The sequence below is a fragment of the Heterocephalus glaber genome, unplaced genomic scaffold, assembly GCF_053883595.1.
Source record: "Heterocephalus glaber isolate CG9 unplaced genomic scaffold, H.glaber_assembly_v1.0 deba00001553, whole genome shotgun sequence".
NCBI classification, from domain to species: Eukaryota; Metazoa; Chordata; class Mammalia; order Rodentia; family Bathyergidae; genus Heterocephalus; species Heterocephalus glaber.
Genome location: NW_028258344.1, coordinates 10318215 through 10344328, shown reverse-complemented (window position 1 = coordinate 10344328; position 26114 = coordinate 10318215). Strand labels below are relative to the sequence as shown.

The 26114-nt window shown below is 38.3% G+C and overlaps 2 protein-coding genes and 1 pseudogene across 5 annotated transcripts in view; 2 read left to right on the top strand and 1 right to left on the bottom strand.

The window, feature by feature from the left end:
• Dnajc5b (DnaJ heat shock protein family (Hsp40) member C5 beta) overlaps positions 1–4283 on the bottom strand; it is a 338000-nt gene extending 333717 nt beyond the window's left edge. Inside the window, exons 1-2 of the mRNA XM_004842119.3 lie at positions 4115–4283; positions 3850–3898 (exon numbers count right to left, since the gene is read on the bottom strand). The gene's annotated coding sequence lies outside the window, so the exon portion shown is untranslated. The remainder of the gene's footprint in view (positions 1–3849; positions 3899–4114) is intronic.
• A 440-nt stretch (positions 4284–4723) lies between these two features.
• Positions 4724–26114, top strand: part of Pde7a (phosphodiesterase 7A) — a 169077-nt gene continuing 147686 nt past the window's right edge. For all 3 annotated transcript variants that reach the window (XR_002393947.2, XR_002393946.2, XM_004842120.4), the window contains exon 1: positions 4724–5330. Coding sequence is in view for 1 of the 3 variants with exons in the window: in XM_004842120.4 (XP_004842177.1) it covers positions 5193–5330 (138 nt within the window). In the remaining 2 variants the exon portion in view is untranslated. The remainder of the gene's footprint in view (positions 5331–26114) is intronic.
• LOC147824134 (small ribosomal subunit protein uS5 pseudogene) overlaps positions 12225–26114 on the top strand; it is a 63572-nt pseudogene continuing 49682 nt past the window's right edge. The window contains exon 1 of the transcript XR_015442714.1: positions 12225–26114. This exon is cut by the window's right edge and continues 49682 nt beyond it. The product of XR_015442714.1 is annotated as a small ribosomal subunit protein uS5 pseudogene (transcript).

Here is a 26114-nt window from a genome sequence, read left to right as displayed (position 1 = left end):
ACAAGGCCAGTCTGGCTACAACCATTATTGAGTGGCCAACTTGTTAACAGCAGAGATCAAGTCTAAACCTCTATTCCTTGGAGGTATCAACCATCAGGCATGCTTGGACCACATATAGGCAGCCCTTTTTTCTCACTAAATACTTATTCTGGAAGTGAATTTACTTCTTAGTCTGCAATGCTTCTTTTTTTTTTTTTTTTTTTTTGGTACTGGGGATCGAACTCAGGTCCTTGCACTTGCGCAGCAGGCAGCGAAACCACTGAGCTAAATCCCCGGCCCTGCAATGCTTCTGTTAAAACCATCTATGGACTTATAAAATGTTTTAGTCACCATCCTGTTATTCCAAGAAACTCATTTTAACATAGCAGAAATGGGTTCATAAGAATTCATTGATTTTACTATCCTGGCCATAGTAAATGTTCTGATATGTTGATAGAATGGCCTTTTTTATTGTGGTAAAATTCACATCACAAAAAATTTATCATTTTAATCATTTTAGAGTATGTAATTCCATGGAATTAAGCACATTCACAATGTTGTGCAACCATCACCATTATCTGGCTCCAGACTTTTTCATCATACCCAAATGAAACTCTATTACTACTGAGCAGTCACTCCCTATCCACTCCCTAGATAATGTTCTTCAGGGTTCAGTATATGTTCTAAATAGATGACCACTACAGAGCCATGATCCAGGATTGAAGAGGTGGGCTTGGGTGGGGAGCCTCACTTTGACTCCAATGAAACAAATACAAAAGATTTGTTTCTCATTCCTGCAACTGTGGGCATCTCCCAAAGACTGTTCCCATCAGGGTATACCAGCATGAGTTCAAGTAAATTGGAAGTTGAGATTGCCACTTGACCCTTTTAGGCTCCTTGTGCTCTTTTAATCAACATATCAAAAAGGAGATCATTTTATTACACTGAAATGATTGATCTTGCCAAACAGAATTTGGTTGATCCTATCAAGCTGCTACACATACTAGAAGGGAATATGCATGGTATATAGTATAAGAAATTCTTTAGGGATATTACTTGGTATTTAGCAGTCTAAGGCTCTGTTATATTAGTTAACTGGAAACTATAACAATCCAATAGCTTCTACTCTAATGACTCACCCTTCAGGAATGAAGATTTAGGTCACCCTATAAGACAAGGAACGACTACCAGCTAAGATGTATGCTGGAGACAAAGGAAATATAAAACAAGTAATGGAAAAGAAAGAAGGTAATTAATAGTAGCTGTGATGTTACCAGTTGCAGACACAAGGACTGTAGTAGTTATGAGTATTTTCCTTCATTTTTGATATATTTGTATGTATTTTAACAATCTAAGTATATTGTGTATACATTGACCATTGTTTTTCTCTCATTCTCTTAGTATGTGTTCACAGCTCTCATTATCACAGTTCATCATTAAAAGGTAAGTAAACTTACAGCTTAATATTTAAGTTTCTGAACATCAGAGTTTCCACTGGGACTCATTAAGAGGAGAAATAATGTCACTCAAGGAACTCTGGATCCTCATTGGGAGTGGGGGGAGTGAGCTGATTTCAGTTGTATGAAAAAAAAGCCACATCTTATAGGCAGGTGTATGATTCTGCTGTGGGTTTTATTTGAAAATTCAATATGAATGTGTATGAAGGTCAAGGTAACAAGATGACTAAAGTGGTTTTCTTACCCTGTTAACTTTGCTAAGTTAAAACTATATTCCCCAAACTGTCTTTCTTTTATGTTTTTGGTTAAATTGGCCTCGACAGAAATGTGCAAGATTTGAAAAGTAGATGTGGAAGATGGCAGTGGTGAAGAGCAGAAAAACAGCCTCTCCAAGATTTGGTGTCCAGACAGTGGAATATAGCGACATCAGGAAGAGAAGGAGGGAAGTGGGTCCCCAGGACCCAGCAAGGATCTGAAGCAATCCTGATTTTCTAAACCAACCCTAACAGATATTTATTTTGGATTTTTGTTGCTGTTGTTCATAATTTTCCTGGCTAACTTTACAACTTTATATCCTTTTTTCGCATATGGTCATAGAATCTGCTTATCTAGTTGAAAAAGTCTGACTATGTAGAGATTATGTTAAAAGTATAGATTTAATGTGAATTTTTATTTTTAGTAGGTTGTTTCTATTCAAAAGTCATCTTTCTAAACATTCAAGTCCACTCGTGTATTTCTCTCATATAAAAGTTTCTTTTATATGAATCGTGCTGCTTAAGTTATTCTTAGGCACTATGTTTTTGTAGCTTTAGGTAACAGGAGTTCTTCTATTATTTAAAGTTTGCTCTCTGTGATGATTAATTTTATATAAAAGTTGGCTAGGCTATAATGTTCAGTTGTTTAGTTGAACACTGTTTAAGTCATAGCTGTGAAGGTATTTTGTGGATACAACTGACATTTATAACCTGTTGACATTTAGCAGATTACCCTTATTAAAGTGGGTGGTTTCATCCAGTCAGTTGAAGGCCTTTAGAGCAAAGACTCAGATTTCCCGAAAAAGTGATTCTGCCCCATGACTGCAACATAGAAACCCTATCTGAGTTTTTGGCCTGTTGGTCTGCCCTGCAGGTTTCAGACGCAAGACTGTACCTTCAACTCTTACTTTAATTTCTAGCCTTACAGATTTGACTTGCCAGACTCCACAATTATAAACCAATTCCTTAAAATAAATCTCTCTTTCTCTCTGTGTAGTATCATATATAACACACATGAGCCATTTTATATTATGGGTTATCTGGTGAGCCCTAAAACACTTTCCAATGCAATAAAGAACCTTGAAAACAGGACATTTTGGTCTTGAGACACTACATAGTATGGTGGGAAATGCATGTCTTTCAAATCATAGACAAGACTCCATTTAGACAAATAACTTATAATCTTGGAAGCTAATTCTTCATCCATAGAATTGGGATAAAATTATCCAATATATCTGGCTATTGTGTTGAATAAAGTCACACTGTACCTAGAATATCTATGATAGTTCTTGACTCAGACCAAGTGCACAATAACCTACTATGCTAATGGAAGATGGTAGTGTTTAGTTATCTACTCTGTGCTCTGAGTTTTATTAAATAATTTCATCAAAATGAGTCTCTCAGATGCTATTAAATGCAATATTGTTATTTTACTTGGCATATACTAATATCACATTAATACCATCTTCTGGGTAGTTAGGTGTACACAGGCTCAAACATTACTTGATGCTAGTTCCTGCCACTTACCAGCATAAGGTGTGGGGCAAATTTGTTTCCATGGGCCTTTCAATTTAGATACCAATAACTGCCTCACAAGTTGTGAGAATTAAAAGTGATAACCAGGAGAACATGCTTAGCATAATCCCAAGCACACGGTAGAAGCTCAATACATTTTGCAGATATTATGGCAGTAATTAGAGTTTTAAAAATAGTTGGGTCGGTTGTCTCACTAACAAGAGGTTCATCATCTAATGAAGACAAAAGTTCATACCACCATTATGGGGGTTATACAACTTTTAGTGGTGAAGGGCAGACAAGTAAGTAAACACCGAGGAAGTATAAGGTTTAAATAACATAAAAGAGATGCCTTCAGAAGACGATAAAAGATCTCTCACTTTTGCTTTTTCTCTCATCATGTCCACTTGGTACCCCATCTCATCACCAGTCAGAGGCTGTGCAGTACCATCAAAGGTCTGCTACCTTGCCAGTGCCAGTCATTCCAAATAAGTACACCACCGAATAGTTTGAGAACTGAGCTAAATCAACCTTTGCCGGCAGGAGAAAGCTTCTTTAGGTTGAAACATTAAAGACCATCAATTCCTGCTGAAAAACTGATGATCTGGGGAGAAATGTGCCAAAAATGAACATATCTAGCTTACCAAACAGATCAGAAGCTCCTCACCTCTTCCACATCCTAAAACTCAAAAGCTGAAAACAGAAACCACTTTTTGTTAGAAGGGGGCATGCTGCTCTCCCCCCCCCCCCCCCCGTCTTCTAAATATCATCCTTTCTCATTGTTCTTTCATTGCATGCTACTTTTTTCTCTAACCTGTTTTTTTTCTCCACCATCCAGAGGAACCCCCTCCCCCTTCGGGTTCTCCGCTCCTCTCCCCGGCCGCAAGCCTGAACGGCTCTGGGCCTCACCTGCCGCGGAGCCCTTGCTACCTGCTCCACCAAGATGCGGGCAGTGACGTAGCTGGGCGGACTGGGCTGGAGAGGTCCGCTGACGTCACTGCCGCAGCGGTCCCGAAGCCCAAGAATGAGACTTCAAGGAGGAAAAGCTGGCTGTGTTTCCACGCTCAGGGCTGAGAGCAGCAAGGGCGCCAAGTGCTTTAGGTTTCTGGGATCGTCCGGCCGAAATGGCGCCTCTCGAGCTGGCCGGACCCACCCCACACCCTCAGCGCGCTCCAACGCCAGAACTCAGCGCTGACTGGGATGCCCCCGAACTGCGGGGTTTCTGCGCACGCGCCCTGGGCTTCAGGGAGACGGAGGAGGGAGCTGCGGTGCGCGGCGGGGGAAGGGGAGAGAATGCGTGCGGCGGGAGCGAACCTGGCCCGAGCGCAGGGCGCGGCCCAGGACTAAGGCTGCGGCGCCCACGCCTCTCGTCCTGCTCCCCGAGCGCTGCGGTGGCGCGGGGCTCGAGGCCTGCGGCGCGGCGTCGTGACGTCACGGTGGCGGCGGCCGTGGTTGGCGCAGGATCCGTGGCTACAAAGTGTGAATTACGCCGGGCTCGCGCCGGCGGCTGAGTGAAGTCAGGCTCCAGGGGAGGGGAGGGGCAGGGCTCCGGCGGCGGCGGCGGCGGCCCGAGCTGGTCGCTGGTCCCGAGCCCCGCGCGCCCTTGGTCTCGCCACTGGCTCCAGCCGTCTTTTCCTGCACCGCTTTGCTCCGGTTGCGTTCGGCTGACCCCAGACCCTCTTCCCTCAGCCGTGGAGCCCTGGGGCGGCGGGGTTTCCACTCCGACTTTGCCTGTGCTGCCCCGGCTGGCGCCCCATCCCCACTAGCCCCGAGCAGGGCGCGCGCGGGTCCTGGTGACTGGCGCTGCGGCTTCCCGCCGACGACCCGGGAGGAGAAGGCGTGAGCGCGGCTTCGCGGCCCAGGGTCGACGCGCGCCCGCCCTGCCCCGGTCTCGGCCCGGAGCCCCCGAGCTGCTGCCCCCTCCCAGCGCAGGGGCCGGCGGCCGCGGCAGGGCGGGCGCCGCGCGGAGGCAGGGCGGGTGTATTCAATGGAAGTATGTTACCAGCTGCCGGTGCTGCCCCTGGACAGGCCGGTCCCCCAGCACGTCCTCAGCCGCCGAGGAGCCATCAGCTTCAGCTCCAGCTCCGCACTTTTCGGCTGTCCCAATCCCCGGCAGCTCTCACAGGTAATTGCCTCCGCCGCTGCACCGGGGCCCACACTGGGGGGCTTCTCGCTTTTGTTTCCCAGTGCCCACCGCCTTCTCCTCCGCGATACCCCAGCTCTCGCCGCCTAACCCGGCTCCAGCCTTGTCTATTGTTGGGGGATTCCTAGGCTGGCCCTTCGAATTGAGAGCCTTTCTTTTTCATCCTTGCTGCTGTCCACCTTCAGTTCGCCGGCCTCCTTAGATCTGCACCCCCCAGAACCCCTCAGTTACACCCGAGGCCGTCACTGTGCCCAGCGGTTTAAAGCCTCAGCATGATTTTGCCCTTTCTGGCTTTCTTGACGTCTCCGTTCGGAAGTTGGGCCCCCTTTTCCTTAGCTGCAGCCCCCAGCGCACCTGTTCGCCCCCCACCCCACCCCGCACACCTGTGCCAGGCTCATGGCCCTCCTGCCTCGGCACCCTCGCGCCCCACTGCTCCTGTGGTCTTGTGGTTCTGTGAACAATAGGCCCCGTTGCCCCGTTGCTGTCTTCTCCCCAACTCCTTCGCTTCTACGGATGGGCCTAAAGTGGTGTCAGGAACAAGTCTGCCAAGTTAGTAGCTACGAATCTGCTTTGTTTTTAATTTGATGAGATTTTTGGAGAAAAACCACTGATGAGTACTCACAGGAACACATTATTTAGAGTGGTTCAATACCAGTTGCTCCTGAGAACTTATGTTTTTCCTGTGATGATGCCGGTAGTCCAACTCCTTATTTCTGGCTAATTTTAAGTGCCAGATTTGGAATGGGAGGCAAAAACAATTTTGCTTTGTTTATATATGAGCTAAGTGCCCTCACTTCTTGCTCTCAGAAATTCTGTGGTCCTGATCACTTTTTAAATCAAATTATTTTTTCCTATTGCTTAATATTACCTTTTATGGGAATCTATTTTTCTTTCTCCAGTTACATTGCATCTTGAGCAAGGTTAGTATTGTATTTTTCTTTCAGGTAGTGTGGACAGCACCTTTTAGAGATTTTGCTTAGAATTGTTGTCCAGTAAATATCACTTGTCATCTGCCTCAGTTGTTTGTAGAAAGAGCAAGAGCCATATCTGAGTTTTTTTCTAAATCCTTTTTATTTGAAATCAGACTTCTTTCACAGCACAAGGTGGTATGCTTACAAGATCAGTATAGACTTGTAAGAATTACTACAATGTTAAGTGGCATTTCAAGTAATACTGCATTGTTACTTTGGAGGTTAGGTCTGTGATCTGCATTTTTAGTACTACTAAAGCTTTTTCAGGTTCTGGAATTAATATTGAAGAGGTATTAATACACTACTAAAAAAGTTTTCAATAGTGGTAATTAATGCTCTTTAATGGTAGTAACTTTATTCATTTGTAAATATTATTTTACTTCCTCAGATCGGCGGGCACATGACTAACATCCATCTCCAGTTATGTCTAAATAATAATGGGAACCACTAATCATTTATAAATTATGAAATACATCAAAGTTTTTGTGCTCCCTGAGGAGAAAATGAATGAGAAGGAAGATTCCAAGGGATTTAAAACAAGGCTGATGCCAAGAATTCTACCTGATGTCTTAATTAATCCACAGAGACCAAGTTTAAATTCTTCTCTCTTTTTGGGGGAGAGTATCTGGAATCGAACTCAGGACCTTGCACTTGCCAGGCAGATGCAGCAGCATCACTGAGCTACATCCCCAGCCCAGTTTTACTCTTTCTTGAATTATTTCCTAGGCTTAGGTTTAAATGAGTAATGAAATTTTGAAAATATGATTGTGGCAGATAAAGCAAATATTGTAGAGTCACTCTATATTCTGCTAACTCTTAAAATGTAAAATCAAACAGAAGTAACCAAAATAAATATATAGGAACTTCTTACAGTTTAGAAGTTTTCCTAAATTGACTCCATTTCTCTATTAAGCATTGCTCAGTGTTACAGTAATGATAAACATAATGATAAACATAACAGGATGTTGAGTATATTTACCATTATCAAAGCTTTCCATATTATTTAGTAATAAAGCATATATTGAGTTCTTTGGTGATAGATGGGAATTTGTAATAGAAAAAAAGGAGGTTAAAAACCTTGGTGTCTTACTCAGAGCGCTATGAAATAAGCATTTGGTTAAATCAAAAGCTTCCTTTACCCTTGAGTAAAGTTAAGCCTAAAGTTACAGAAATTATAAAGAATTTAGATTGCTTTGTAATTTTAAGAAACTTAAAATCATTTTTCTTTTTAACATCTTAAGTAAAGTTTTTACTTTATAGTTTTAAAATTTTTTAATATATTCAAAACTTTCTCTTCTTTTTTTTTTCACTTTTGAGACAAGGTCTCATTTTGCAGTTCAGGCTGACCTTGTACTCACTGTGTAGCCCAAACTGGCCTCAAACTCTTTGCAGTCCTCCTGCTTCAGCCTCCCTGAGTGTTGGGATTACAGGTGTACACCGCCTGGCTAAAATTAGCAACTTTTCAGCTCTTTCTTTTTATCATAGTGAAGTGCAGCTCATAGTAGAGACTTAATAAATATATGTTGCATGACTGACTAGGTAGTGAAATTACCTCTGACTATCAGTTCTAAATAAACAGTATAAGGATTTCAAAGTAGAACAGTAGTGCATTTCTCCAAAATTTGGTTTAGAATTTGTAATTGCAGACCAACAGATCTCGGAATAAGCAGAAAAGACTAAACAACCAAAATAGATTTGGAGATCCTCTCAAAGCATGTGAAATTTAGACAAAATTTTCTAAGTAGCAGGAAATTTAAAGTGGAATAGGAGGCAGCTACAGGCTGTTCACACTGCAAAAGTGACACCTGACACACCAAAAGCTAGGGATGGGAAGAAAAACTCTTCTGAGCCACCATCCTGGGAACATTTAATTTAGGCACTTGAGCATTGGACAACACAATAATTATTAGTCAAAATAATGCTACTAGACTTCTGATTTTACAAGTTGGGAGATTTGTACTTTTTTGTTACTGTAATTGTTTTTTAAGATTTCCATGCTAGACAGTGTAAGCGATGTTGCTTAAGTGGACAGGCTTAAGTTACCTGGAAAATTCATTTAGTGGAATAGCAGCTCTTCTAAGGATTTCAAGTTAATGATACATTAACTTTTTAAAAATTTTAGACCAGGTAGTATACTACCTTTTCAAATGGTTGTGGTTTCTTTTAATTTTTTGAATAATGAATGAAGTCTGTTCCTTGCTGTGTTTGGATACCTAGCTGAGTTTAAACATTTGTCTTTCAGAAGAAAGTTCTTATTCACCACTGGTGCCTTGCATAGATAGGGGCTCAGTAAATTTGAAAGTCGGCTTAGTGTATATAGGACTGCCAGGGTTGGGGGTGGGGGTGGTGTCAGTCAGATTTTATATGCACTGAAATCAACCTGTTTAGATTAGAAATTTGAGGTTCAATTTTAAAAAGATATCAAAAGTGTTGTTATTGAACAGAATATTGAAATCTAAAACAAAAACATATGCTTTTAATACCATAGTAAGCCAAATGTAGCATCTATGTCTTTTTGTTTTTCAGTACTAGGAACTGAACCCAGGAAGGGCCTTCACACTGAACTACATCCCCACCCTTTTTTATAGCCCTGTGCTACCACACTTGACTTTTTAAAGATACTATGTTCTTATGCATGATGGTGCACAACCATAATCCCATCATTCTGGGAGGCTGAGGCAGGAGGATTGCAAGTTCAAACCCAGCCTGCGCAACTTAGCAAAACTGTCTCAAAAATAAGGGCTGGGGATATAGCTTAGTGTGAAGGCCCTGGGTTCAAGCCCCAGTGTTGAAAAAAAAAAGTATGTCACAGAAAACTATTTCACAAATATTTAAATATTTACTCACAGAATACCTATGAGGCTGCTTGTAGTTAGTATTAAGAAAATGTAAAGATGTAGTGAGACTACAGGGAAGGAACACCTAAATTTCTGGGATAAATCAGGGGATTCATGTAGTTGTTGAGGCTGAGGCAAAGAACTAAAGGTTAAACAGGTGTTTCTGGATAAATTGGTGAATATAGGGGGAAGAAGACAGAGGCGGACCATTTAGATACACAGTATGTCTATTAGCATTGTCCTGTAGAACCTTCTGTAATGATGGACAGATTCTTGTCACCATCCAGTATAATAGTAATTAGCTATATGTAGGTAGTGGTTGGTGACTTGAAATGTAGCTCGTATGACTGAGGAAATGAATTTTTAGTTCAGTTTTAAGTAACTGCATTTAGCTAGTGGCTACTGTATTAACAGAGCAGATGTATAGATCATTAAAAGGACAGCAATTTGATCTATCAGCAACACATTCTCCAAATGGTGAACATTTGTTTTCAGGTTTTTCTTCTACAGAAAACTTCATTTAATAAATCCCTTCATATATCTTTGATAACATTTATAGAATCATTAGATTGAATAAAAAGGTAAGAACATTTTTTGGTTTAAAAGGCTCTATCCTTTTATAATGCTAAGGTAAATGATTATATCCCTTTAATCTCCAATCATATTACCAGATATCATAAACATTGTGTTACTGTACTAGATAGATGCACCGTGATACCCTGAGTTTGATGTAAATAAGAGATTTATGCTATTTGCATTTCTTCTTCTGTGAAATTTTATTTTCATTGCTCATTTATAGGGGCTCTTGTATATCCAACATCAGTTTGTAAATGTGTAAATGAGTAACACAGATACTTATTTCAAATTGATGTTACGATTATAGTAGCTTTCTTAAAACCTATAGTAGCTCCTTAAAACCGGATACAGGGGATAATGTAGGCAGTCAATAGTTCCCTTTGTAAGGGACCTGTGGATTTTGTGGTTGATATCAAAACTGTCTACTGTTTGTAGGTAATTTTCTTTAAGTGGGAAGTTTGAATTGCTGCTCCATGCCTCCACCTGCTGGTAGAGATAGCTCTTCATTTTCAGAAGATGATGACTAGAAGAAGACAACTGAGGCAGGACAGATTATGATGAAGAAAACAAAATTATTAATTGGATAACTGAAATTCAGCAAAGCCTATACTAAGTTTTAATAAACTGAACTCTAGCTTAGGACCATATAAAGTACTTGGCAAATGGTGCTTATTAAAGACACAGTAGTCTTGCTTTGAGGATAATAATCATTTCTGGTTTGGGAGTGACTTCTTCATTGTCAGATACTTTGTTTTTAATCTTTATAAAAGTTAAGATAAGTGGTATTACTCACATTTTTACAAAGGGGCCAAGTGAGCTTCAAGACAGTAACTTGTGCCAGGCATCACACAAACCTTGAGAAGGTCCTATCATGTTGGATCTCTCTCACTTTTAATCTGTTCTGCCTCAGTAGTGAGGTGAGTGAAATATAGTTAAGAATGTTAAGTTCATGGATTGTGGCTTTTATTGGCTGATGGGGTAAGGGAAACTGACTGAGGTGATCATTTGAAGTGATAACCTTCACTCTGGTCTTTTCAGATCATATCTGGAGCATTCTGTTCCAGATACCATCTTCTGGAAGATATAACTATGCTAAGCCCTGCTCTAAAGATAGTGTCCAAGGTGGAAAGATGATTTGAAATTACTTCGATGATTGACTAAAGAAATTATAGAGGCATTTATTTAATTTGAAAGAAAAAAACACACTAAGATTTCAGCAGGGAAGTGGATGGAGATGGGGAATTGATGGTGAGAGATGGTAGAGTATTACTTCTAAGATGTAAAGAACCACTATGTAAATGAGAGGAAGGAAATGAGGGGTAATAGATATTAATTACTTATGGGTTCTCAGTTACTGCACCCTGTTCCTAAATCAGGTGTTCTCTAACTTAGAGAAGAGATAAACTTAAAGTAGTCATTTGTGCAAGGTAACAGTTAATAAAAATGGGGTAAACTTCAGATCACTCTGACAATAAAGCCTGTGCATTCTCTTCTACTTCCTCTTGCCACATGTGAAAAGAGTTATCTCAGAGCATAGAATAAGGACCAGTAGCTAGGAATGTTTGGGAAATGGAAAGGAAGATCTTGAGTTTGACCACACCAGTAACTAAAGAAATGCATACTAAAGGAATACAAATATTAAAGTATATCAGACACTTTAATTGATATTTTTAATCCTTGCTAACACTCTCTTAAGATAGATGACATTGCTTTCATTTTTACTAAGGAGTATCCTAAGCTTCCAGACATCAAGTGCACAAACTTTGAGGAGGGCCTGTCATGTTCTGGCTCCCTCACTGGCCTTTTTCACTTTCACATTCATGGATTTTTAAAAAGTGAATGTATAGCTTGAAAGGTATTTGTACAATATTAGATCATAAATTGTAAATTTTGTGAAAATTTGGCAATTAAATTAAAAAATCAATACTTTAAAAATTAATACTTTTGCTTGATAACTTACTCTTGGGACTCTATCCTCAGCAAATAACTAGGAATGTTGGTAAAGATTAACCTTTGAGAATATTCATCCCATTATTATTTATAATTGTGAAAAGCTGGAAAACAAAAATAACTTACAAATAGTCTTTCTTGTTATAGAATTCAGTATTTTTATTATTTGTGTTTACTTATGTGCTTTGATGAATTTCAAGAATTTATAACAGCATAGTTTAAAAATAGCTAAATAAATTTTAGAATTTTCTATTCTTTGTTGTGTAACCAATAAAATGTTTTGAAGAATTTGAATAGTAATTAATCACATGGGTGAAAAGCTTACAACATAACTCAGTGGGGGAAAACTCCAGGGTATCTAAGGATTATCCCAGATTTTGTGTTTTTTAGGGTGTTTTTTTTAATAGTATGACACAATAACATCTTCCATGGGAAAACATCAAATGGCAGATGATGACACAGGTGTAGTGGGAGGTGGCTCCTGAGGTTGCTTCAGGATGCATCGGCTGCAGCTTGTGTGGCTGCAGCTGGGGGTGGGCTGAGGCTGCAGGGTTGACAGAGGCAAGGGTGAGGACAAGGAATGGATTCATATCACCAAGCTGTGGTCACCAGTCAAGGTCATGGTCACGTGCCTAGAGGAGATCTTTCTCTTTTCCTTGTCCATTAAGGAGTCTAAGAGCAATTGACCTTTTCTGGAACCATCTCTCAAGGATGAGACTGTGAAGATCATTCCAGTGCAGAAGCAATTGTGCTGACCAGCAGGTCACATTCATGGCATTTGTTGTCTTTGAGGACTACACCAGTCCTGTCAGTCTTAAGTGCTTCAAGGGAGGTAGCCACTGCTGTCTGGAGGGCCATCATCATGACCAAGCTCTCCATTGTTCCTGTGCAGAGAGGCTATTCTAGGAACAAGATGGGCAAGTTCTTCTATATGTTCCTTGCAAGATGATAGGCCACTGTGGCTCTGCTGATGTGCCTCATCCCTGCCCCAGAGGCACTGGCATTGTCTCAGCCTGTTTCTAAAAAGCTGCTGCAGATGGCCAATATCAGTGACTGCTACACCTCTGCCAGGGGCTGCACTGCCACAGGGGGCAACTTCACCAAAGCCACCTTTGATGCCAGCCCCAGACCTATAAGTACCTGACCTCAAACTTCCAGAAAGAGATCATGTTCACCATGTCTGCCTACCAGGAATTCACCAACCATCTTGTAAAAACCCCCACCAGAGTCTCTCTGCAAAAAACTCAGGTTCCATCTGTAGCTACAGCATAGGGTTTTTATGTTAAAAAAAAAAGTGAATGAACCAAGAAAAAATTATATATATATATATATATATATATATATATATGTATGTAATGCATGCTTGCAGAAAAAATAAAGCAAAAGCTAGATGCATTCTAATCTAACTGAAGCTCTCTAGATGCTGAAATTTTAAATGCTTTTCAACTATTTAAAATTTTGTGTAATGTTATCAGTGTTTTCCTATTAACAAAAATCTCTTTTTAAACCAAACTACTGTAGGAATAAGAAGTCAAACCAGTTGTATTTGGACCGAGATCTTTGGCAAATAGAGTAGGCTGATTCATGAGGTTATAAAGTCTCAGTCAGTGCCAGTGGAGACAATAGCTTGAAAGATACTTGGATGAGGATATTGTCAAGGGAATTGAGTCTTCTGGTTCCTTCACCATTCTAAAATTATTTGGGCAACTCACTTATATGCATGATAGGTACACCTGTATAGCTCTGACAATTGTGTTTCATCGTCTGTGGGAGATGCTAGGAAGTAAAATGGTAGTTTTTGTTTTGAATATCAGCTATATGACCGCTCATGAAGAGGTCTTGAACAGGGAAAGTGGTGAAAGGGAAAGAAAGAGGAAGTTAGGACTTAGGCCTTAGGAATTTATTTCCTTTAGGAGGTAGAAGAATGTCTTTTTCAGTTTGGGAGACCACATAGATGACAAAACAAGAACCAGAATATAGATGGGAAGAGGAGGAAGGTCTTATCTCCCCCAACTTCCTCCCTCCCTCCCTTCCTTCTTCCCTCCCTACCTCTTTCTTTCTTGTTTCTTTCCTTATTTGCAGAAGGAGCTATATAAGTTTACTGTGAATGTGTTGAGTTCCTATGTCTGGGGAACATGCAGGTGGTAAGTCCATTAGGCAGTGTCTTAGGAGGCAGGTTAGGACTAATGGCAAATTCTGACATTTACTACAACAGTTTTTAAACTTTTTTTTTTTTTTTTGTATATCACTTCAAAGAGCTTAGGAAACAAAAATCATACCTTCTCTCGATCTTTGAATTTTCTATCTAACTTTAAATATTTGTAAGTGATGTGATTTCTGGTGTATTAAGTCACAATTTTAAATGTGTCTTGTTAAAATTTAAGTATGGTTAACAATTCAACATCTTCCATTATCCATTTCAGAAAAATTTATGAGCAAACTCTAAGTCAGAATTTTTATATTTTTTTCCTTTTATTTTCATTTTACTTTCTCTACATATTATTGGCCCAGTGTATTCTTTTATACTGTCAATCATGTTGTATTTTTGAGCAACAAATTTAAATAAATTCATTCATGAATTCAGTAGATAGGAATGAAAAATGCTTTATTTCATCTTGGAATTCTGTAGACACAATTATAATTTAAAAATATAAAATTTCTTGTGTCCACAAAGCTGTGTGACAATATCATGTATTTTGAAATGAGTTATTAATGCAATTAGGGCCAGTAGACAATCAGCACACCATGTGAATTTTGACATTTTAAGTAAGCATTAAAGTAAAATTTGTCAGGAATGCATTTTCAGTGGTACAGATGGGGCTAACTTTTCCCCCCAGTATTGGGGGTTGAACCTACAGGCTCTCTACCACCAACCTGTATCTCTAACCCTTTTTATTTGTCTATTTTTTTCCTTCAAATTTTGAGATACTTTCCCAGGCTGGCCTCGAATTTATAATCCCTCTGCCTTAGCCTTCCTATAATTATAGGCATATGCTACCATACCCAGGATGGGGCTGATTTTTTTCAATTATCTTTTTTTTTTACAAATATTTATCAGTGGCATTGATTCTGTTCCTTTTTTTAAAACAGTACAAATTGATATATTTAAAACTGTTGCAAAAAAGCACAACAAAATAGAGATTATTCTTAGAATTATTAATGCTTTGTTAAAGATCAGGTATTATTAGAGTGTAAGTAATGGTATTGGAGGGGGGGAGCACCTGATTAGTTCTAAGGCTTTAGATGCAATGCAGTTGATTACATATTAATTCATCCATTACATACTGGGGATAGTAGTTGGAGGATCAGTAATTTATCTACAGGGAACTCTTAACACAAATCAGATCCAACCAGACCTCCCCAGTGCCATCTTTCTCTAATCCTTAGAACCCTCAGCCACTTGGGTGACAAAATTTCCATCCTTTCTCCACTCTTTTCCCTATCTATATATTCTTCTCTCCCCTAAAGTGCTGTGCAAGCTGAGAGCAGTTTGCTTTCTGTAGCTAGAACTTACATTGTATGGGCTACAGGGATACTGTGTGACTAGGAAGTTTGTAGGGGACAGTCTTATTTTAATAATTCAAATTAGCCATGAGTACAGTCTCTTACCCAGCACAATCCAGATTCTCTTCAATCGTGTCTGAAGGAAGTATGAGGGATCAACCATGCCTTCAGCAAGACCAGCAGCTCACTAACCCTCAGAGCACACCACTACGTGCAAAGTCCTTATTGGGGGTGGGTGTAAAACTACTGTCATCAGCACTCTTTCTGTCTCTCCCTCTCTCTCTCTCTCTGAAGAACCTAAAGACAATAAATACTTGCAAGTTTGACAATGGATAAAGGCACATGGCTTGCTACCACACACAGCAGACAGGAACCCAATATGGGGCCGTCTTCACTGCTAGGCATTTGCAGTGGAATGGCTTTGAGATCACAGACTTTGAGTTTGCAGTCTACTAGTGGAAGATCTAGGCTTAACAGGAGAACTAATAAACTTTTAGTGTGAAAAGTGCATTTATTACTACTGTTCCTGCTGGGGAGACTCAGCAGGACAAACTGCAACACCACTTCTGCCCCAGGCACTGTGCATAGCCTACAAGTAAGGAGCGAGTGCATCCGACTCTAGCATCGAGGGCCAGTGTCATCCTAGGCCCAGACCAGGCTTCTGGTCCAACAATGGATCCTAGAGTTGAAAGAGCAACTGACAGTCGCAAAGACATTGGCTATTTTATTATTGCATAATGTGGGAGACCTTTCTACCCCAGGGAACCTGGAGGGTGGGTGAAGCCGTCACAGCAAAGGGGAAATAGATTTCTGATTAACATCCAACCTAGCAGGGTTCATCTCTTCCACTGTACACTTTTTCCCATGTGAAAAATACTCTAGCTTCAGTGTAGTTTAATAAACTTAGCCTAAGAAAGTCAAGACATCTCCCTAAAACTTGACCTCTGTTCTATTTACTTTGCTTCTAAGACTATGGCCTAATCTACCGTGGCCAATTCAGTTAATCTGGTTATCTTTACTCCAGTGGTCCTGGGCCCTTTCCCAGTCATCCCATGTCCACTTTCAGCTCCAGTGTGATCAGTCAACTACCATATGCCTGCTTCTTGCAGGTTTAAATCATATTACCATCCTGTGCTTTTCCTAAATTGCCTATGATATGCATTGGAAAAAAATAAAACTAAACCCTACTGGAGAGGTTACTTCAGCCAAACTTCAAACCCTCTCCCAAACCTAAAATCCCTGTAACTGGAGCTGCATGAATCTTGCTGGGATGCTGCCACAGGCCCTAATGAGTTCCCCCTTACTCAGTTTTTAAAACAGAATACAAGATACCACAAAAGAAAGAAGTAATATAACAAAACACCCTCATAGGAACTGCTCATTTCTTTCTCAAGACAGGTCTTTGGAGCCAGAGAGCTCCTGATACCACTGAAGCCATATCCCTTTGGATTCACCAGCTCACCAGCAGCATGTCATACCATCCCTACTCAATATGATTGTGCTATACAGTAACACTGGCAAAACAGATAAGAATAGACAAATGCCTGAATTTAATTTACATGGCCAAAGACATGGGAAGATAGGGAGCTACAGAGAGCAGCAGACAGGACAGTGAGCAAAGAGCAGCACTGGCAAAGCAGCACAGAGGAAAGACCATGGTGTTAAGACCAACTGGGACAATTCTGTTGCTTGTAACTTTAATATTGAAAATGTGATAGCTTTCTATCACTATAACAAAATACCTGAGATAAGCAATTTATAAAGGAAAAAGATTTATTTTGGATCATAGTTTTAGAGGTTTCAGTTTATGGTCAGTTGCCACCGTTGCTTTTAGCCCATGGTGAGGCAGGACATCATGTTGAGAGCCATGTGCAGAGCAAAACTGCTCAGCTCTTAGCTGGAAATTGGAGTCTGTCCCTTTCAGGGCACATCCCCAATAATCTGAAGACTTCCTAGTAGGCCTGGGAACCAACCCTTTTCTATGTGGACCTTTGGGGGTCAGTTAATATCCAAGCTATAGCAGAAAATACAGAGAAAACTCACTTTTGAATTTAGAAGATGATAATATAAATTCTTCATTTAGTAGTATCACCCAGTTTTCTACATTGTATGCTTAAAAGTGATCCATAATTAAAATTATTTTAATGCTTTGTCATGCAGTAGCTGGATCTGATTCTCCTTCCATTTTCAACATGAATATTTTGAACTATCCCTTTGGTTGGCCAGGTTTTGTTAGGCTCCAATGCAGTACTCTGTAGTAAGTTTCAAAAAGTATGAGAGTTAAGATTTTCTTGTAGAAAATGGCAGAGGAGGGGGAGGCAAAGGAAAACTAGCATATGTTGTCAAAATGGTTCTAGAAAACTGTAAATATGGAAATCGATGACCTAATAATTCTCTGAAACTCCATGCTCATGACTTCCAGAAATATGCATAATACAGTTTCTAATCTACTTGCTTCAGTTCCACCTTAGTTTTACTTTGTTGCTTTATTTTACCATTCTGTATAGCTAGACAGAAATAATATCTTACACATATGTCAGTTTTGTTCCCTGGTTTTTGATAACTCCCAGTATTGGATTGTTACACTTACTCTTTCTAAGCCTTCTTTGAGCGTGTCAGAATATTAATGTTTGAAAGGAACTGTATAAATATAATTATATTCCCAACATTTTATTCTTTCTTTTTTTTGGTACTGGGGATTGAACTCGGGTCCTTGTGCTTGCACAGCAGGCAGCGAAACCACTGAGCTAAATCCCCAGCCCAACCAACGTTTTAAAGATTAGTGGCCCAAGCTCAGAAGATTGCATAATTTTTCAAAGGTCACACAATTAGTGGAGAAGTTAGGACTAAATTTAGCTCATCTAACTTTGAATCTTGCTTTTCTCACTATATCCCCTGATTCCTTGTAAAAAGATTATCTGTAGGATTTAAGTGGCAGTCTTTCTTTAATGAACATTATTTTTTTTTGAGTGACAGGTCTTCTTTAATAAATTGAAGCATCTATTTATAGGCCAGTGATTATTTGAAAAATTTAGAGTATGAAACACTCAATTATAAAAGTATCTTACTTTTTTTCTTAGTTGCTTTTAGTTAAAATATAATCAAAGATAAAGCAAAGCTGTTATTGAAAATGTAATGGGCCAGATAACATTTGATTTGGAAAGATAGCACTTGATTTGTTGAAATGTGACTTATGTGCTGTGTTACAGGAATAACATTTCATGAAGAGAAAGACATTTGTCTGTGTCTGTTCCCTCTCTCTCTAATTCACTCATTCATTCATTCCTTAATTTATGCAGTAAAGGGGATTAAACCCAGGACTTTTACACTATGCTACATTCCCAGGCCCACCCCCCTTCTTTGAGACAGGGTCTCCCTAAATCACTAAGTTGCCCAAGCTTGGCCTAAAGATTTGTTACTATTAACAAGGATAGTACAAATTCTTAAGAAAGTAGAACTACTCGGTTATTGTTAGAAAACCTGAGCATTTCTAAGAAGAAACAAATACACAGCTTCTCTAATAACAGAGGAAATGTAAATAAAAGATTTTTAGAGGAGGTCATGGGATGACTATCCTATTGGTGAAGACTGAAAAAACATAATGTGGAAAAGCTGTGAGAAAATGAATATTCTTACATGAGATACAGCATCATTTGATTCAACCTTTTGAGAACACAGTACGTCTGTATTGCCCAAATGAATATTTTAAATGTGAATACAAACTTTTCTACAATCCTGAAATTTGTCCAAAGGAATGGTTGTAAAACTTTGCTAAGATTATGTAAATAGATTTTTTTTTTGTTCCATTTGTAACACTGGTAATGATGAATATTTGGCTTTATTTCAATGTTCATCAGTGAAAGACTAGTTAAATTAATGGTACATTAATTTGACAGAAAACTGTGCAATGAAATGGGGCCATATGGCCAGGTTTGTCGTAGAAAAATATAATAACAATTTGAGTTGGGGGAAAAATAATTATAATGTGACATGTTGCATTAGCATGTTAATGTACCTTCCTACAGAACATCTGTATTTGTAGATAAAATCATGGAAGTTTGTATATGCAATGTATGAATGCATTCAAATCTGTAAGATTGCTCAGTATAATGTTAATAGTAATTATCATTGAGGAATGAGATTTCTGGTAATGTTTATTTTTTTACATTTGTGGTTTTTGTTAAACTAAAAATGTCATTGTTTTATAATCAGAAATTAACAGAGCTATTTTTTAAAACCTCCCCATTAAAAAAATAACTTGTACCTGTTAAAATATCATTTAAGTAGAATTTTAAAATTATGAAGAAACTAGGGCCTAGTTAATAAATACAGTTATGTAGAAGTGGTTTATTTACTGACATATTCCTATGGGCCTGCCATATAGTATGTGTTCAAAGGCGTAGTTTATTCAAATGAAAGTGTAGTGTTTTTACATGTGCCAGAATACACTACATTCAAGGAAAAATGAAAAAGGTATAATGGTGGCTATATTACAGAAATATTTTTTACTTACTTCAGAACTTAGAAATTAAGCTTTCTGCTACAATTTAATTTACTCAAATATTTGAGTGTCTCTATATGTTTAACTTATATTTATTAAGTCTAAAAAGTCCTCAAAATTTAAGTCAAAATCTTAGAATATTAGTGTTAGAAGAGAGATCCCCTTACTGTGCAGATGAATAAACAGATTAATGGACATACCAAAGCAATACAGAAATCCCATCTGTAGAATGTATTTGACTTTGGCTGTTCATCTTTACTTGAATATTTTTGGAATGGGATGACTAGTTTATAAAGCAATCTGTTGTGTTGAATAGTTTAATGGATTCAAGAATTAACATCCAGAAGGAACCTCAGAATGAAGCTTTATTTGGAATAAGTATCTTTGCAGATGTAATGAAGTTAGATGAGATTAGGGTTTAGGGAAGGATCTAAATTCACTCAGATACACATGAGAAAAAAGCTGCCAGAACATGGAGGCAAAGATTCTAGTGGTGCAGCTGTAAGCCAAAAACCCCAAGAATTTCCGGGAGACAACAGTGTCAAGGAAGAGGCAAACAGTATTTGTGTCTAAAGCTTTCAAAAGGAGCATGCCCTTCTCAACACCTTGATTTTTTACTTCTAGCTTCCAGAATTATGAGATAATTAAATTTCTGTTGTTTTAAACCACCAGTTTGTAGTACTGTGTTACAGCAACCCTATAAAATACAATTGGCTTTGTTTTAATTTTTATGTTTCTTCTTTGAATCGGCAGACATTTACTGAGCACTTTTATGTGTCAAGCACCCTGCTAGATATTATAAATAAGAGATTGTTACTGCTTTCATTCTTTGTGCTCAATCCTATAAGATTAATAGCAATGGAAATACATAATTACAATATACTATGACACATTCTGATTAGGGTAGTATATGATGTTAAGTGGGGTGGTACTTGGAGCTGAAGAACTAGGGCAGGTTTTACAAGGTGAGATCTTTATGCTTGAATTCAAAGACAGTTGAACTCAACTTCCATGAGAATTCTATTCCACTACCTCTGGTGCTGTCAGTCTTGCCTAGGGTGGGACATGTTGGCCTGCAACAGTAGCCTCCTGTCACTGGGATTCTGTCTGCACAGATGAGTTGATTCTAAAATGCAGTCAGATCATGTCATTCTGCTGAAAACATCAGTGAGTTCTTATCCCAGTTAAAATACAATCCAAACTCCTTTTTTGTGATATGGCCTCACATAATCTGGTCCCTGTGGGTCCCTGCTACCTCTTCAGTCTTATTTCTTTCACAGCTATTTGTGAACATGTCAGATAGTTTTTATCTTTGATTTTGCTTGTGTTATTCTCGCAGATGCAGGATTTTCCCATGGCTTCTTGTGGAAGTATAAGTGTAGTCTTTCTAGAAGAACCTTCTGTGGTCCACCTAAGTAAAATAGTATCCCTCCTTCATCTGTTTTTTTTTAAGGTATGGCACGCATCTTTAACTTTACTTTTCTGCCTGTACTTGCCATAGAATATGTAGTCAGGAAATGGATCTTACTTCCCATATTTTGCTGTGTTCCTTGTGTGCCAAACAGCAAGGTTTTTGTACAGAAGAATGAAGAAAAATTTAACCCTTTTAGTTTCATTCTTATCATTTGAGGACATAGCTTTTCTTTAGATGAATCCTAAATTGTATACTTATAATTTCACATTATAATTCTACCTTTCTCTTTATCCCCCTTCTGAATTATCTTCTGAGGTACTGGAGCTCTCTTAATCTCTAAATTTATGTTAGTCTCTTTTAAGAATACTCTCAGATTTAGAAAAGTAAGTTGCCCACAGGAACACAGCTGTTAGTGGTGTTTTCTAGGATTTGAACTTAGATCTGTTTCTAACTACAGCTCCTCTGTGCTGTGCTGGTGTGGAGGCGGATGCTTTGGGTGAGTAGGAGGTATAATTCTAGAATTAGAATAGGAGCCTGTCCCTGTGGATTAAAAATAACAAACACTTATCATTTGTTTCTGTAAGAAGAACTGGGTGATATTTGTTAAAAGGAACTTTAAAAAGTAACTTTAAGATTTTTTTGGACTAGAGTTAATATATGTTTGTTTTAAAATACAGGGAATATACCAGAAATAGAAGAAACACCATCCATAGCCCTGGCCCCTAGAGATTAACATTTTAGAACATTTTAATCCAGTGCCTTCTCTAGGCAGAAATGAAATATTGTGATAATTTGTATAAATAAATCTTTAACCTTGAAATCATTTTCTAATGTGAGTACTAGATTAAAAGATACTGTCATATTTTCCAGAAAGGTGATGGCAATTTGTATTTTAATGATAGCATGTAAGTGCCTTCTTGTGTCTTGTCAATATGTTTAATTTCCATTTTTGTTGATACTAAACTTGTATGTTCATTATTAATTGCCTGCTATGTGTCATCTATAAATTATCTGTTGCCTGTTTTGTGTTGGGAGTTTAGTTTATCCATTAAGTCAATTTCTGGATTATATTGAGAATGGATATTTTGTCATATTTGTGTAACATTTATGTAATGACCATGTCATTTTTGCCTTAATTTTAATAAAAAGTTTGACTTGTACTGTGAACCTTTAATCTAGTAAATTATCTCTTTAATGATGTAAAACTGTGGGTAAGTTTCTTATTAATAAAAATTCTCAGTATTTAAAAATTTTCCACAATGTAAATTTACCACCTATATACAAGTCTGATAATGATCTTTTTTCATTTTAATCATTGCAACACATTATTGGCTAGTTATCACCTTATATTTTTCAATATATGGTAAAAGGAAGGTGGCAATATAAATGTATTTTCTATAGCTCAGTATGTGAACTTTAGGAAAAAAAATTTTTAAATTATATTCGTACATTTAAGATATACAATAAAATGACATTCATCATTGGAAATTTGCACCTTTACATAATCCATCTTGGTTCTTATTTTTTTTCCCCATTCCCCTGCCCTCCTTTCAACCCCTCCACCTCTTGCTATCTACAAAGACTTTGTTTCCATTTTTTGTTTTTCTCATATTCCATGCCCTTCTTTCTTATCCCTACCCCTCCTGTTTCCTATTCCCCTTTCCACCTGTTCTTCCTATTTCACATTATCATGATCATTATTATTATCATTTCTTATTATCATTATTATTTACACTTTCAGTTTCTCAAACTAGAGAAACTGTTCGGTATTTACACGTGTGTCCTATTTATGTCACTTAAGAGTATCGCCTCAGTGTGCATCCATTTAGCCATAAATGTCTCTAGTTTCTCGTTCTTTATGGCTGAGTAGCACTCCATTTTATTAAAAAAAAAACCACATTTTTTTTATCCAGTCTCCAGTTGATGGGCAATTGGGTTGTTTCCGGTTCTAGCCATCACGAATTGTGCTGCTGTGAACTTGGGTACACATATATAACTGCGGTATGATTCTTTTTTGGGGAAGATACCCAGCAGGGGAATAGCTAGGTCAAATGGGACTTCCAGTCCTAGTTCTTTGAGGTATCTCCATACTGATTTCCTCAGTGGTTGCACCAGTCTACACTCCCAACAGCAGTGGAGTAGTTCCTCTTTCCCCACAGCCCCGCCAGCATTTGTTATTGATTTCATGATAGCAGCCATTCTTTCTAGGGTGAGGTGGAATCTCAGCATTGTTTTCATTTGCATCTCTCTCAAATGACCAGTGATGTTGAACATTTTTTTCATATGTTTATTTGCTATTTCTACTTCTTTGTCTGAGAAATGTCTGTTCATTTCAGATGTCCATTTTTGGGTTGGGTCTTTAAATTTGGGAGGTCTGAGGTTTTAAGTTCTTTATAGATGCTACATAGTAAACCTTTGTCTGAGGAACAGCTGGTGAAAACTTTTTTCCCACATTGTGTGTTGTCTCGACACTGTTGGTGGTTTCTTTTGCTGTGCAGAAACTTTTTAATAAGAAGTGATCCCACTTATTGATTGTGCTAGTTCACATGCAACTGACATTTTGTTCATAAAATCTTTTCCTACGCCAATGTCTTCAAGAGTTCTACCTAACCTATCTTACACCCATTTAGCGTTTTTAGCATTATATGTAGATCTTTAATCCATTTTGATTTTAGTTTAGTGCATGGTGAGAGATATAGGTCTAGTTTTAATCGTTGGCAAGTTGAAACCCAATTTTTCCAGCCATTTATTAAAGAGGCTATCTTTCCTCCAGTGAGGGTGTTTGGTTCCTTTTTCCAAGATGAGGTAGCTGAGTGTGTCTGGAGTTGTTTCTGCATCTTCCAATCTGTTCCACTGGTCCTCAAGTCTGTTTCTTTGCCAGTACCATGCTGTTTTTATCACAGTAGCTTTGTAGTATAAATTCAAGTTGGGGGTTGTAATACTCCCTGTCGTGTCTCTGTTGCCTAGAGTTGCTTTTGTTATTCTAGGTCTCTAATTGTTCCAAATGAATTTTTGGATTGTTTTCTCAAGGTCCATGAAATATGCTGCTGGAATTTCAATTGGGATTGCATTGAATTCATATACCAGTTTTGGAAGTATGGCCATTTTCACTATGTTGATTCTTTCTACCCAGGAGCAAGGGATGTCTTTTCATTTTCTGATATCCTCTTCAATCTCTCTTCTCTCTTTTCAGAGTTCTATAGTTTTCAGAGTAGAGGTCTTTGATTTCTTTTGTTAGGTTGATTCCTAGATATTTCAGTGTTTTGGATGCTACTGTGAAAGGAATTGATTGCCCTATTTCTCTCTCAGTGAGTCTGTTGTTCATGTAGAGGAAAGCTATTGATTTTTGTGTTGACCTTGTATCCAGCTATTTTATTGAATTTGGTTATTAAGTCTAGAAGACTTTTGGTGGAGTTCTCGAGGTCTTCTATATAGATTATCATATCATCTGCTAATAATGACAGTTTGACTTCCTCATTTCCTATCTTTATTCCATTTCTTTCTCTTGTCTAATTGCTGTGGCTAATGTTTCCAGAATATATTGAACAGGAGTGATGATAGTGGACATCCTAGTCTTGTTCCTGATTTTAGTGTGAAGGATTTCAGTTTTTGACCATTTAGTATGATATTGGCTATTGGTTTTTCATAGATGACTTTCATCAGATTGAGGTAGAGACCATCTATTCCAATTTTTGTAGGGTTTTTATCATAAATGCATGTTGGATTTTGTCAAATGCTTTTTCTGCATCTATGGAGATAATCATATGGTTTTTGTCCTTGGCTCTATTGATATAGTGTATTACATTGATTGATTTGCATATGTTGAACCATCCCTGCATCCCTGGGATGAATCCCACTTGGTCAGGGTATATGATCTTCTTGATGATCTTCTGCCTTCTATTTGGCAATATCTTATTAAGGATTTTTGCATCTATGTTCATTAGTGAGATTGGCCTATAGTTCTCTTTTTTGGTTGGGTCTTTCTCTGCTTTAGGGATCAAGGTGATGCTTGGTTCCAGGAATGAATTTGGGAGTATTGTTTCCCTTTCAGTTTCACTGAAGAGTTTAAACATTGTTGCAGTAGTTCCTCTCTAAATGTCTTGTAGAATTCAGCAGTGATGCCATCAGGACCCAGGCTTTTCTTAGTTGTTAAGTTTTTAATTACGTTTTCAATTTCATTGATACTGGGTTGTTTAGAATTTTTAGGTCTTCTTCGTTCAACTTTGGTAATTCATACATGTCTAGGAATCTGTCCATTTCTTCGGTGTTTTCCATCTTATTGGCATATAGGTTCTTGAAGTAGGTGTTGATGATCCTCTGAATTTCTCCCGTGTCCGTTGTAATTTCACCCTTTTCATTCCTAATTGCATGGATTTGGTCCTTTTCTTTCCTGTTTTTGATAAGGTTGGCTAAGGGTTTGTCAATTTTGTTTATTCTTTCAAAGAATCAACTCTTGGCTTCATTGATTTTTTTTTTTTTGTATCGTTTTCTTAGTCTCCATTGCATTGATTTCTCCTCTGATCTTTATAGTTTCCTCCCTTGTATGAGCTTTGGATTTGTCCTGCTCTTTTTCTAGAAGCGTGAGGTTCAGCATCAAGTTGGGTAATTGAGCTCACTCTGTTTTCCTAATGTGAGTATTCACTGCTATGAATTTCCCTTGTAAGACTCCTTTCATTGTGTCCCATAGATTCTGGTATGTTGTATTGGCATTGTCATTTAGTTGTAAGAACTGTCTGATTTCTTCTTTAAGTGTGTTTGCAGTTTCCATGTGTTTATCAAGAAATTCTTGCAGTGTCTTTTGCTATTTATCTCAAATTTCATCGCACTATGGTCTGACAATATACAGGGGATAACTTCCATTCCTTTGCACTTAAACATGTTCTATGAGCGAGTATGTGGTCTATTTTGGAGAATGACCCATGTGCAGCTGAAAAAAATGTGTATTCTGATTTTGTGGGATGGAACAGTCTGTAAACATCTGTTAAGTTCATTTGTTCAAGAGTTTGATTGAGT